At 35.3% G+C, this 15,143-nt stretch overlaps 1 protein-coding gene across 1 annotated transcript in view; it reads right to left on the bottom strand.

Annotated features, from left to right (window-relative positions):
- The window catches only part of LOC138712454 (maltase 1-like), a 37,217-nt gene extending 22,465 nt beyond the window's left edge, over positions 1-14,752 (bottom strand). The window contains exons 1-3 of the mRNA XM_069844279.1: positions 14,564-14,752; positions 8,317-8,496; positions 2,268-2,425 (exon numbers count right to left, since the gene is read on the bottom strand). Coding sequence (XP_069700380.1) covers positions 2,268-2,425; positions 8,317-8,496; positions 14,564-14,720 — 495 coding nt within the window. The 5' untranslated portion in view covers positions 14,721-14,752. The remainder of the gene's footprint in view (positions 1-2,267; positions 2,426-8,316; positions 8,497-14,563) is intronic.
- Positions 14,753-15,143: the final 391 nt, after the last annotated feature.

Raw genomic sequence — 15,143 nt, 5'->3', positions numbered from 1 at the left:
AAGTTATCCCTTTCCCATAAATTCATATTAACAACCCTGCCAGGGATAACTTCTTTCCCTCTCACAAAATATAATTTGTTTTAATACGATATACTTTATAAAGTATAAAGTAAGCAAAGAAAATAATATTGATGTATTATCATCACCGGCAAGCTGACAACAATCAATATGTTAGGAATTACACATCTTATCTTAATCCTGCTCATGGATATAATTATTATTATGATCAAGATGCAAGACAAGCAACTCAGTGTGACCAAGCGTTGAGCCGTAAAAGTGTGATCCATTCGTGATACAGAGGTTACTTTACTATTCTAACTGCCAATGTTTACATTTCATCACAGTAAGCTTAATGTCAACAGCAATAATAATAATAATAATAATAATAATAATAATAATAATAATAATTTTATATATGGTAATCTCTATCTAGGATTCTATCCACCCCTCATCAGAATGCTAAATTCGCACCCTGGACTTATCTGCAAAGATACCCCCCATAGCATATATATTCAGTCATATTATTATGCCCAAGGGCACGTCTTTTACTGCAAACCCAGCATTCTCCAGTCTTTCCTATTGTTTGCCTTCCTCTTTGTCACCTCATATGATCCATATTTCTTAATGTCGTCTATCATCTAATATATTCCTCTGCTCCGAACTCTTCTCCCGTTCACCATTCCTTCCAGTGCATCCTTCAGATATATATATATATATATATATATATATATATACATAGTTTTAAAGATCACGTTTTATACTTGTTTTAAACAAAAAAGGAGTTTTTTAATCACAAATCACTACCCACTTCCCTTAATATCCATTCTCTATATTACTAGACGCATTGTGGTCAAAACGTAGTTGAAACAAATATTGAATGATGTTCTTTCCGTGAGATACAGACAAAATCTGTTTTGGCGTTTTCTTTCCAGTGTTATATTCTGTAGTCCGTAATATGGACCAACCACCTGTGGTGCACTCTGGATAATCTCTGATGAACTAAGTGTTCTATGCTTCTCGGCACTAGCATCATCTGTGAGTCATGCTCATTGAGTTGGGGCGAATAGCGGACAGTTAAGGCTCCTACCACCGTACAAAATTAATTGTACTCCCGTCCAGCTCCGACCCTATATTCTTTTACAATAAGTATGAGAAAGACAGTAATCGAATCTGAATCAGCGGTAGTTGGGTTTATTTTTCGCGGAAAAATGTGCGCTCTACTTCTTTGTCGTAATATAAATATGTGCTTAACGTAACAGAGTTCGGCACATGAATCAGATAGGAATTAAATAATGTTGATATACCTAATCGTTCATATGCCATCTGGACTGTAAATAAACTATGCACAGTAGTGGCAAAAAAAAAACCCGGACCGACTTTTGTAGCTGATACAAAAGAATCCTGTGCTATGTATTGTGTCGAACTGTGGTAATTTCAATATGGATAGTGAAGCCAGAGGCATGTACTGTTATTTAATGTAAAAACACGCAGTTATCTTTGCCGAATAGAGGTAGAAATGTAATATTGATGCCAGATGAAAATAAAACACTCTTAAGTTTTTCGTCTGTAAGTTTGAGGCACTGAAGGAAACAAAATAAGGTAAGAATCGAACAAATGCAATAAATTTCATTGTTACAATTAATTATACAAGATGGATGTATTTTGTCATCATCATCATCATCCTTCATGCATTAGGAAATTGATTCCTGTAGCAGCTACTGAAATTGGTCCATCCATCTTTTGGCTGGTCTTCCAATATTTCTTCTTCCCCGAGGTTTATATTTCCAAAACTTATATGGTATCCTGTCCTCCTACATCCTTGAAATGTAAGACATCCATGTATTTCTATATTCTTCTATTTTGTTGTTTAATTCATATATCTCAAGTTCTTCTCTTATTTCTTCGTTTCTTTTATGTTCTATTTTCCTGTAACCTGCTACGTTTCTCAAAAATTTCATCTCATTTGTTTGTAATCTAGAGGCATCTCTCTTTTTCATAACCCATGTTTCCCTTCCATATAGTAAACTGGGCACTGACATCACCTTATAAAATTTTAACAATGTATCTTTTCTAGCTTTTGATTTCAGAGTTCTTCTTATTGTTACATTTATGTAATTAAATTTTTCTATTTTTTCTTTTTGATCATAGTCTCCTTTATAAGATAAGGTAACACGGATGTATTTTGTGACTAGCAAAATTTTAATCTGTGACTCTGAAATCAGCTACAAGAATCGGTCCGGTTTTTTTTTTGTCACTACTGTACTTACCCAGTTATTAGGAGGAATCCTGTTGCCAGAATCATCAAGTCTTCCATCATGCCACATGTAATAATCTGTATAAGGGTCTATCTTCTGCAGAGATTTCACAAACCATTCGTGTTCGTCACTGGAGTGATTGGGGACGAAGTCCAAAATCAACTTGATGCCTGGAAAAATTATGAAATGACAATATTTGCAGAAACAATAAATAGCAATTCGTTGAGATTGAGCTGTAGAGTTTGTCGTAAGAATTCATTTAAGAGTATTACAAATCAGAAGTCGACAATAAATATTATACTACAATGCGTTTCATACTACCTACGTTCGCTGACGCGGCAGATGTACGCGCCAGTACAAGGCCAGTAACTGGAATACAATGCTGTCCTATATTGGTAACATAAAATGGGTGTAGACCACATCTGTGGTGTAGGGGTCAGCATGCTGGTCTCTTACGCAGAGGGCCCGGGTTCGATTCCCGTTCGGGTTGAATTTCCTGGTTGAGGTTTTTCAGGGGTTTCCCTCAACCGTAAGGCAAATGTCAGGAAATTCGGGTCACAACCTCTCTGAATATCACAAGCCTCATTCATCACCGAAATCATATTCATAACAAATCAGTAATACATATACAGTCGTCATCTAGTTCACAACAATAGCATCAGTCTCAACAATAGTACACAGGCCTTCGGATTTCACCCAAAAAGATTAACTCGCGATATGACCAAAGATGTTAAAGCGAGTATAAATAACAGTGAGAAAAAAAGGGTGTCGTTTTTGCAGTACAATGTGGTACAATACAAATCTGTACATTCATTTGTTTTCAGTATTGTACTCACCAGAATCGGATACTTAAAATGCTATCCTCTGACTTTCATTCATTTTTATACCCCTTTTAGAAATTTTCCATTTCACACTTAAGTTCCTTTCGCGTAATTGAACGAATTTCCCAGGAAATATTTCCCTTAGTTACTCTAGGATATGGACATTATTTGTTGTGTACACTTGATATTAAAAAATATAGTGCGAGGTCGGGGGATTAAATTTTTATTCAGTCTCCGAGAACGTCCCTAATGCCATCTAAATGTTCATGTCTACGTGAACATTTGTAGAATTCTACTGAATGAATGTACAGAAGCGTTCTTTATGCGAAAAAAGATTGAAAAAGTCTGAATTATGTACCCCTTTGATTTGATTACCTGGTTGGATTTTTCCGAGGTTTTCCCCAACCAAAAGGCAAATGCCGGGTAATCTTTTGGCGAACCCTCGGACCTCACCTCATCATTATAGAAAATTACTACATTGTAAAACTGTAAAAATTGTAAAATATTGTAAAAATTGGTAAAAATGTAACTGTAATATTGTAAAATTTTGTCTTGTTCCACATCTTAAAGCTTCATTGCTCATGTAAGATCTATGGAAGATAATAAATGAATGAATGATATGAACTGATTGATAGTGTTACTATAAAAATAAATCTTCTAAGGGACACTTCTAAATAACGAACATTTTCAATTCCCTGGTAGAAATTTATGGCGTAAAATGATGATGTTGCTTCATGCTAACGGACATTCTCAATAACGGAAACCGATACTGAAAATTATATCCCCATCACCATCGCCAATTAAAACTTCCGAATAACAGACAGCTTGAAAAAAAAATACTTTCAAATTTCTGGAATTCAAATCAATAATAGCCAAATTTCGTATTATCACGCATTGTTGCGTGTTGGTAACCTGATGTATGCAACTGTATCTTTTCTTAAAATCGAATATTGTTTATGTTGATTTTTGTAAAGTTTGTGTCAATAATTATTATAATATGTCATAGAAACGCAAACAATTAACATTAACCAATTAACATAACCCTTGAATGCTATCATCATTGAGTAGTACTATATTGCTTTTGTAAAAATGACATAATAGGCGAAAAGAGTGTTTTTGTGCTTATATTCGTTTCGGAATATAATTTATATTTCTTTCTCTGTAGTATACTTCTTTAGGTCTCTTTTTTGTTCTTAATTGTTATTTTAATGAAAATAAACATACAAAAATATAATATCATATTGAATTAACTACAATAACATCTTTAGGGTAAAGAACTAAACTTTTTTATTTTCTCTTTCCATTGGTACTATTTTCTTGCACCCCGGATTCATAAAACGTAAATTACAAGCGTTTTTTGTAGGAGCCCTGTATCATTCTTTCACCTACAATAGCACAAAAGATTTTAGATTCATGAAGTGGAACATGATGGAGATTTGGTTTCTCTGAACTCCAGTAGGCTTATTTGTAATGAAGGTAAAATAGCTTTGTCCGAAAAATAAAATTAATACCTTATAGGTTAATTTCCTCATCGTGAACCTGATTTACGATCAAACTGCTACAAAAATTAATTCATTTTGAATCTTGCGTACACCACTTTTAACACTTGAATATAATTAATTGATGAACTAGTGGACTTACTCGTGTTAAATATGTAATATTTGTCCGGCTTACAGCTGTTTCAGTACTTCACGCACCATCATCAGAGCCTACTAGATCGCGGTGTCATCTCGAACTTCTCTGCCTGTTAGGAGGGTGTGTTTTATTGTTGGAAGGTGTTGAAGTGTGGAGTCGAATAGTGTGTGTGTACTGAAATTGATCTGTGTGTTGAGGATTTGATTGGGGTGTGTTTTAGTGTGTTTGTATATTTTTATATTGTTCTAGTGTGTTGAGTTTTTGGTTCTTGGGTATGTAGGATTTCCATGTCCGTATTTATGTTATTGTATGTATGGTTAGTATTGGTTATGTGATCAGCATATGTAGATGTATTGTGTCCTCTGGTTATAGCTTTAATGTGTTCTTCGTAGCGTGTTTGGAATGATCTGCCTGTCTGTCCTATGTAGAACTTGTCGCAACTATTACATTTGAGTTTGTATACACCTGTGTGGTCGTATTTATTTGTTTGTGTTTTTTGTGTGTTGAGATGTCTTTGTACACAAATCATCTACATACGCCGAGCACATAACCAATACTAACCATACATACAATAACATAAATACGGACATGGAAATCTTACATACCCAAGAACCAAAAACTCAACACACTAGAACAATACGAAATATACAAACACACTAAAACACACCCCGATCAAATCCTCAACACAGATCAATTTCAGTACACACACACTATTCGACTCCACACTTCAACACCTTCCAACAATAAAACACACCCTCCAACAGGCAGAGAAGTTCGAGATGACGCCGCGATCTAGTAGGCTCTGATGATGGTGCGTGAAGCACTGAAACAGCTGTAAGCCGGACAAATATTACATATTTAATACGAGCAAGTCCACTAGTTCATCAATTAAAAATTAATTGTTACGACAAGGTCAGTAGGATATTACTACGTTACACTTTTACAGTGTTTTAACTTTCCTGTGGCTCTAAATATAGACATTTTTGAAATGCCTACCGTTGCAGAAACATTAAGTGTGGTAACATAGATGCATATGTGCATGAGTCATTGCTTGAACTGGACTGGAAACGAAGAGGTTTTCAGTTTTACTTGAATTTTCCCGAGTCTTATGATGGACTTGAGCTTCTGATTTAAATAAATAAATTGAAAAATCTAAACTTGGTGATAGAGGCTAAGCCAGATTGCTTTCCCACGGAGCAAGTACAGATTTATTGCTATCACAGCGTAGCTGATTGGATTATATATATCGACGGTGTTCAGGTAAAAGGGTTTATCCAACAAAAAATGTTCTACAACCAGCTATAATTAAATTTTAACACATTATTATTAGCTACTTTATATGAAGGAACGTCCATCACGATTAGGCCGTGAATCGAATTCAACTAGCTGAGCACTAGATGTCGCTATTAGGCTTAACATTGTTAAAAACAAATCGCTGACAAATTAACAAGAGAAGATAAATATTATTCCATCATATGACTATTACCATTAATTTATTTAAATATAATACAAAACCTCTAATGGCAGAATCTCATTACATTAATATTCTCATTTACATTCATGTATAATACCTACTTAAATATTTCAAAGCGTGTTTGCCTTTATAAAGGTGATATAAAAGTTATAACCAAACTAATAATGCGTTTGCGTATACAAAAACACTCCCAAAAATAATATACACTTATGAAAAAAAATTATTTGATTAACAATATTTTCACCGTTACAATTACACATATATAAAAACTAAATATAAACATTTACATAGAGATAATAAATTTTACAGGAGAAAAAGTTCGTCCAAAGGGCTGGACTCGGGAAGAGTACCCAAAACGCTCATTGCATTTCCGCGTTGAATAGCAATACTTAAGCGTTGACGCAAATAAGTAGTGCAACGGCGATCACCAGTATTGGAGATCAAAATTTGGCCGATTTGAGATACCAAAACTTTAGCGTCATGACTCCAAGGACCGAAGGTCTCCACAGCAAATGGGACAAAGATATAATTGTCTAAAAGATGAGCATATTTATTGACTTTCTTCTTCACGGCTAATTCAGCAGCAGATGCAGCGTGTCTGGAGGTATTCGGTAAGTGAGATAGAGATAGAGTGGAGTCCCAAATTAAAGATTTTCCTCTAGACCCTGGAATTAAGGTGAGACCATCGGGCCGTTTACCATCCGCGCGACTAATACCTGGTGGTTCCAAAAGAGACGGGATGCCACAAGAAGTCAGAGATCTTTTAATGATATCATTGAGTGATGTATGTCTGGGAATGCGACCCTTGCTCCTCGCACAGCTGAGTACATGATGGCCGTAAATATCAGCAATTCCTCCGCAAATACATTGGTGTGGCTGGCAGAGTTTACAAGCAAGGCGTAAAGCCATTGCGATTTTAAAGGATGTACTATCTATTAGGGTGCCGATGTGAGGAGAAGGTAATGCGTGTAACATTACTCGTATATTAGTAACAATGTGAACGTTTTCACCGTACATTATGGCATTTTCAGACATGGGTTGACAGGTTTTTTGAACCATATCATTGTGATTTTCAGCCTATCATATATTTGTAAAATATAAATATTTAATAAGTCTATACATTCCAATATTATGTTATAATCACAAAATTATCACATTTTGGTTCAAGTCCATATTTTATTTTCTGAAACACGAGCATTTGATTTACAGCATCTACACACACACATACCTTCATATATTTGACATCGTTTATTTCAGTTAAATATGCATAATTATAAAAATTTGTGATTTTATATCTAAGATTAAGTGTTTTCACTGTTTTTAACTTTTTAACTTCGGCATTTCTTGTTCATTTTAATCTGCTTTCCCTTACTATGTATTGCGATATGTTGTTTTTTCATTAGATATCGTCAACCCATGTCTGAAGATGGTGAAAACGTTCACATTGTTACTAATATCATGTAAATTTATAACTATAAAATTTTACATTAAAAATGAGTCATATGATGGAATAATATTTATCTTCTCTTGTTAATTTGACATTTGACTTATTGAAATTCAGAAAAAATGAACTCAAAATCACCGACAACTGGAGTAAAATACCTCTATAAAAGTAAAATTTACACATATGGAAACTTAAATGTGTAACAAGTTAAGGCTGATTCACAATAAACCGGGAGCTGAAACGACAACGAGAAGAGAACGGAAATAATGTTAAAATAAGTGTATTTAAATGTAAGCGTTCACAATAGTTAATTGTGAATGTGAGCATTGAAATACATTTGTTTTAACATTATTTCCGTTCACGTTCTCGTTGTCGTTTCAGCTCCCGGTTTATTGTGAACCAGCCTTTAGTAAGATGTTCCAGAATGGACTTATTTAACGTGTTAGATTTATGGGAAAATAACATTTGTTCATAGAGTTATGGATTACTGCGTAAACAATCGAGATTATTCTCACTGTTTTATGAAATAGGACCCCGAAAGCCGAAAAACGTTGGTCGTCAAATAAAAAAAAATATTGAGATTGGGTAGACTATTAAAACGTTGCAAATTTGGTAATGGTAGTGATAATGGAGATGGTGTTGATATTAATGATTATGATGAAAGTTATACGTTTTGTTGGGACTTACCTAGTTCTTTTGCTTTAGCCAGGAGTTCGTCAAAATCTTCGAGTGTTCCAAATATGGGATCAACGTTTTTGAAATCTGAGATGTCGTAGCCAAAGTCCGCCATCGGTGACGGGTACATAGGTGAGAGCCATACGCCATCCACACCGATGTCCTTCAGGTGATCAAATTTCTCCGTAATGCCTAGAAAAGGAAGAAAATGACGTGTATGTTAATAATGAAACCTTTCCTCCGTATTTTAATAATCTATCGTGGGATTCAATGAGCTATGTTAGGGTGTAACCGAAGTTCAATACGACTTGATTCTAGGTGGCCATGATGATGAAAACAAGGACAATACTGCACGTGACTGGAATCTACAGCCCTAGCGGTTGGAGAAAGATAAGGAAGGAAATAACTACACTTCAGGATTAAATGTGACTTTTACGCTTCATCATTCATAACGTGTCCATAATTATTACAATTAATGCTTTCACCTATACACCTGTACAGTATGTCGTATATCCACTCGAGGTCTGGTACATGTAAAATAATAAAATTACGGATGAATTATACATATTGCAGGCAAACTGGGAATTCCAATGAAAAAGTTTTTTTTTTTTTTTCAAAAATATTTGTTTATTGTTAGTGTAAGGCACAGACAAGGCAGACTAAATTTAAATATTCTAATGTTTTATTTCCAAAAGGAAAATATTTCACAAGTTTTATGGGCATTAAGTGGTCTTGAATAGGTAATAGGTACTTTTTGGCTCCCAGAAGTTTGCAGCACTTACTCACAGAGGGGCCAGCTGCTAATGTTGTTGTTGTTTTCTAATGCCAGGTGTTTGACAATAAAGTAATTTGACCTCTTGCACTCCAATATTTTTCAAAGATATTGTCATGGTCAGCCACTGAAGCACAGGTTTTGAGGTGTTCCGAATCCATTTCTTGATTTGAATTGGACAATGGGCAGTTAGGGGACTGATATATTCCAATTCTATGCAGGTGTTTGGCCAAACAATCATGGCCTGTTGCCAATCTAAATGTAGCTACAGACGATTTGCGTGGTAAATCGGGAATTAACTGTGGATTTTGATGCAGAGAGTTCCATTTTTTCCCTTGAGATTGTGTTATCAAATTTTGTTTGTTGAAGTCTATGTATGTAGATTTCATAAATCTTTTCACAGAGTAATACGTAGATTTAGTAACAGGTCTGTAAGTAGCAGTGCTGCCCTTCTTTGCTAAAGCATCCGCATTCTCGTTTCCCAGGATTCCACAATGGGATGGTATCCATTGGAATACAATTCTTTTATTGAGTGATATTAATTGAGAGAGCATTTTAGTTATTTCTGCTGTTTGAGATGAAGGTGTGTGTTTAGAGACGATTGATAGAATAGCTGCTTTGGAGTCTGACAATATAACTGCATTTTAAAATTTATTGATGTGGTATAGAAGATTCCTGAGACCTTCACTTATTGCAATGATTTCTCCATCAAAACTTGTTGCTCCATATCCAAGAGATCTATAAAGTGAGAAGAGACAGCACGTAACACCTGCACCTGCACCTTGTTCCCTGGAGATCAAGGATCCGTCGGTGTATAAATGAAGCCAGTTTTGTGGAGGGTACCTAATATTAATTGTCTCTAAAGACAATTGTTTCAGTATTTCAGTGTTTACTTCTGATTTCAGTATTTCTTCTGTTAAATTTAGATTATATTCTATATTTAATAGGGTTAAAGGGTTTGGTTTAATTTGTAAGTTTTCTTTTAAATTCGGGATGTTGATTTTCTGTTTTAATTCTTGAACCATGGATATGAAACTTTTTTGAGTTTTTAATCCTCAGAGAGGACTGCATGAATGAATGCCAATTGTTTCCTGGTAATATGATAAGTTTTTCATGTTGAATCAGTGCTTTTTCTTCTATTGTCATTTTAATGCTGTTATATTAGTGAAGAATCTCATAGAATCTGTTTCAGCTGTTAATGTATTGGTATGTTTTTCAATGGGTTGTTCTTGAAGAAATATTTTGAGAGCCTACACTGTTAATTCCAGAGCTTCAGGATCAAGAAACTTTTTACTCTGTTCTATATTTTTTTCTGCCACTTATTTTAAGTAGTTTAGGTTAATAACAATTATTAATTTTACAGTTCAAGTGAATATTTTGACTTAGAAATGTCACAGTTGTTTTGAATCTGGAAAAATGAAAGAGATTAACTCATCTGTAACACCAGTTTCAAAATGTGTGTCACATTCGTGATCAGGGTTGGAATTAAGATTTCTGATGAGAGAGGGACAGAATCCAAAGATAGAGAATACCTCGTTAACATTGAACCTCGGACTCTTTTCGCCATCATTAATTCACATATCATCAATTCATCATCATGCATGCAATATCCTGGGTTAAATTCACGTACGACGTGCTGAACAGTACAATCGACGCATTGCATCACTCCTCTTATCTTAATACACACAAATTGATGACAACAGAGCGACAGAAGCAACCTCAACTTATTTCGATACGACTCAACGCTTGGTTGCACTGAGTTGCTTGTCTTCCATCTTGATCATAATAATAATAATATTATTATATCCATGAGCTGGCTTGAGATAAGATGTGTAATTCCTAAGTTATTGATTGTTGTCAGCTTGCCGGTGATGATAATACATCAATATTATTTTCTTTGCTTACTTTATACTTTATAAAATAGAGTCGTGTTAAAACAATTATATTTTGTGAGGGGGATAGAAGTTACAGGAAGTATTGATAATAGACTTCTTTGCGTTCACTAAACTCGAATTTCACCGCCTGTCAACAAAAGATCTAATATAGGCACGATAATGCAATCTTTTGTGTTTCACTTGTCAACGTGGCAAATCAGAATATTTTATTTTATTATGGTGACACGTCTAAGAAATTTCGACAGTGTGTTAAAAGTGAATTGTATTTTAGAACAGCTTACAAGGGAAGTATCACACCCCACATGCCGAAACTTACCTCGAAGCTTTGGTGACATAACCGATGTGCTACGAGAAGACCACGTGAAAAATATTAGTTGCCTGTTTCCACTGCAAGGCCCCGAAATAAACCCCGGAATTTTGCATGTAAGTAATAGGGAAGTGGATACTAGTCGCTACTAGTTGGAATGGACAGCCCTTCCCGTGTCCAAGCCAGTGGAACGGTGGGTGGCAATCAGCAGCGAACAGACGTACGTGAGTCAAGATCAGTAAAGTCGGAGGCACCGATTTTGGCAGATGACCTCGATGACATTTCCAGTAGGCGAGCCAATATTGTTTGTGTAAGCTGTGAGAATGACATGCGATAACATTCTGAGTCGTTCATATTTTCATAACAGCAGCTCATATCAATTATCCTTATTATGAAACACACCACGGTACAGTCCTACTCAAAGAATACCTTTAATAAATGTAAATGACTTCCGTTCGCAATGATTTTACAATACGTCTCCTACATTTTCTAAATTAAATTAATTCTTAATTAAAAGGAAAAACCATTCCATTGCGCATATATAATATATAATCCTACCCTTACCAGATCAATACACAAGATTTGTCCAGTAATAATCTAGGGATCGTCTACTGGTGGTGCGACAATTCAAGTTAATAAAATTACGATTCTTCTTAATAATCAAAATATAATTTGGTTAATTGGGTAAAATTACATACTGCGGAAGTTAGATTTATATAAGAGTATAATAAATATGATTATAACGGATATTACAAGGGCAATAATTTCTTCACACGCACATTTTGAATAGAACAGAGAAGAAAGCATTTTAAAATATTCGAAATCGTACAAAATATCGGACAAACCAATTTTCCCTGCACAAATTGCACCAATTGAAAAAGTAATTACCATTCACAATAAATACTGTAGTTTATGGATTCTAAAAAGTTGTTTATTAATCTAGAGGTATTGGCTGATGACTATACTAAATTCCAGCACAACATTCATTCAGAATATGTAGAAATTACACTTTGGATTTTACTAAATGTATAGGCCTACTATCAAAAGGTGTTACATACCCCCTTAAATACTGTACATATGTTACCTGTGCGATATCCGATGTTTAATTTTTTTAAATATAATTCATAGTACTGAAACTGCCATATTGAATTCGCACAAATTGTATTATTCGTAATTTTCGTCTCGAAAACCCCTAAGTTATCTAATTTAAATTTTCACCCATTTTTGCCCCACTCCACCACTTTAGGGACAAAGTCTGACTAAATAATACCTTATTCGTATTCTGTGATTGCAAAGACCCCCAGATATCGACTTTCATCGAGATCGGATGACATGAGATTTCTCACTCCCTTCTGCCTTTTCATCAGTACCATAGGATATGTTATTTTAAAAAATCTAAGAATGTTTAAGCAATGTTGTAGAGAGTAACCTTCATTTTAAATTTTACGTCTCTAGTTAAATATAGTTTAGTGAATTTTTAAAATCGTCGACTTCTTTCTCTCTCATCTCTGCTCGGGGGGGGGGGGGAGGACTGAAGTTATTTCAAGGGAGTAGCCTACATGAAATTGAATTTTTTTACTTTCCTTATACATTTTAGAAACAATTCTGAGAGATGAGATTAATAGTCTAATCCAATTTTATGAGTGAATCTTTGTATTAAATTTAAAGGCTGCACGTCTGCTGGTTAAAAAAAATAAATCGGTATAATTACTTTGGTCATTACTGCCTCCCATTTTCCATCCCTTAATGTTCGAATTTCGTAAAACCCAGTCTTATCTATTGACTAAGGATTAACATATTTCCATATACATATATATTTCCATATATATAGCAGATTATATTTCTATTTCGTACAATATTCTGGTCACGAGACATAATCATATACTTTGTCTTTTCGGGATTTACTACCAAACCTATCGCTTTATTTGCTTCAAGTAAAATTTCCGTGTTTTCCCTAATCGTTTGTGGAGTTTTTCCTAACATATTCACGTCATCCGCATAGACAAAAAAGCTGATGTAACCCGTTCAATTCCAAACCCTCTCTGTTATCCTGGACTTTCCTAATGGCATACTCTAGAGCAAAGTTAAAAAGTAAAGGTGATAGTGCATCTCCTTGCTTTAGCCCGCAGTGAATTGAAAAAGCATCAGATAGAAACTGACCTATACGGACTCTACTGTAAGTTTCATTGAGACAAATTTTAATTAATTGAACAAGTTTCTTGGGAATACCAAAGACACATATAGACTACTGTAATATTTGTTTAGTTTTTGGAGGTGACTGTTCAGAGTGCACAAATATTCGGGCGTGCATGTTTACTCTTATGTCCTACCCATTCCACTGCGACAAAGATAACAGCCGATCTTGCAGCGGTGAGGACTCGCTCTCCAGTTTACAATAAGAAAATCCATCTGCCAAAATCCCTGGCGCGACCTAAATAATACAAGCGGACGACTACAGGGTTATAGGTCTCGCAAGGACAGAATACCGACGGAAGGAATGCGAATCAAACAATACGATAAGGAAGAGCGGGCGACAGGAAAGGTCACGAGATAACTTTAATGATATTCAAGATCAGTGTGGCAATGAAGTGTTTATTCGTTGTGCATGGTGCCGAAAAGAATTGTGTTTTAAACATTCAATCGATGCCAGTCACTACTGTCTCTTGTTTATACTTCATTGAGAAGATGGGACGCGAGAGAGTTTACTCCATTTCACACACGCACTCCACTCCGCTCGCCAGTGAGGCAGGGATGTCCAGCTGCGCCGCGTTATCGTCTGGCCACAGAAGGATTCCAGCTTCGATTTCGGGGCCTTGCAGTGGAAACAGGCAGCTAATGTTTTGCACGTGATCTTCTCGTAGCACATCGGTTATGTCACCAAAGTTTCGAGGTAAGTTTCGGCATGTGGGGTGTGATACTTCCCTTGTTAGCAGCACGAAAATTATTAATTTTGAATTAGTTTTATCAACGATGCCTAACGAAAAATGTGCTAGAAGTGTACTGCATAAGCCGTGGGTTGAAGGACATGCAACTTTAACAACTGATGCTGTCTGAATATTCTTATGTGTATAACAGAAAAATCATCAGTAATAGTAAATTGCTTAAAATAAAGTACTATTTTTTATTTTAACAGTACATGTTTTGTTTTTTTTTTTAATGCGTATAGCCTGTAGGCATATTTGCCATTTTTAGTGCATATAAATCTGCCCCCTAGTTCTTATTAATGCTATGAAGGAATGCAACAAGCATGTACAATAACTAGATGTTATGTGTGAATGTTCTCACCTTTGAGGTCACCAACGCCGTCTCCATCGCTGTCTTTGAATGATCGTGGATATATCTGGTAGAACACGGCGGTTTGCCACCAATCTAGATCTGCTTTAGGTAAGGCAGTGGCAGCAACAATGGCTGATAGCGAAATCAGCGTCCACAACGCATTCATTGTGGCTGTTGTCGAAGTGTGACCAAGTGATGAGCTTATATAAGTTGCTGCTATCTTTAGCACTCCATCACAATGTCAATGTTGAGAGGTATCACGTGAACAAAGGAGATTTTGGTGTTCTTTTCACTTCTGTAAACCAATCACGCACTGTGGTAGTGCTTTATGACATTTAATAATGATAATAGTAGTGATAATAATAGAAATAATGATTATAACAATAAAATGAAAGTTAAATCCAGGCAATAGGATTGCAGTTACTTCTTATTGTATGCAATGATCAAGTGGAAGTCGTTACTCTTGCTTCACGTGGTCTGCTATCCTTGAAGTATGATCATGTTGAATAGAAAGGTCATTCAGTCATTCGTTATCTCGTGAAACTAAGTGCATGAGTCCTCCGTAACACTTAGTAAGATCGTTATGGTG

The sequence above is a fragment of the Periplaneta americana genome, chromosome 13 (genome assembly GCF_040183065.1).
Source record: "Periplaneta americana isolate PAMFEO1 chromosome 13, P.americana_PAMFEO1_priV1, whole genome shotgun sequence".
In the NCBI taxonomy this organism is placed as follows: domain Eukaryota; kingdom Metazoa; phylum Arthropoda; class Insecta; order Blattodea; family Blattidae; genus Periplaneta; species Periplaneta americana.
This window is presented reverse-complemented; position numbering and strand designations above follow the sequence as displayed.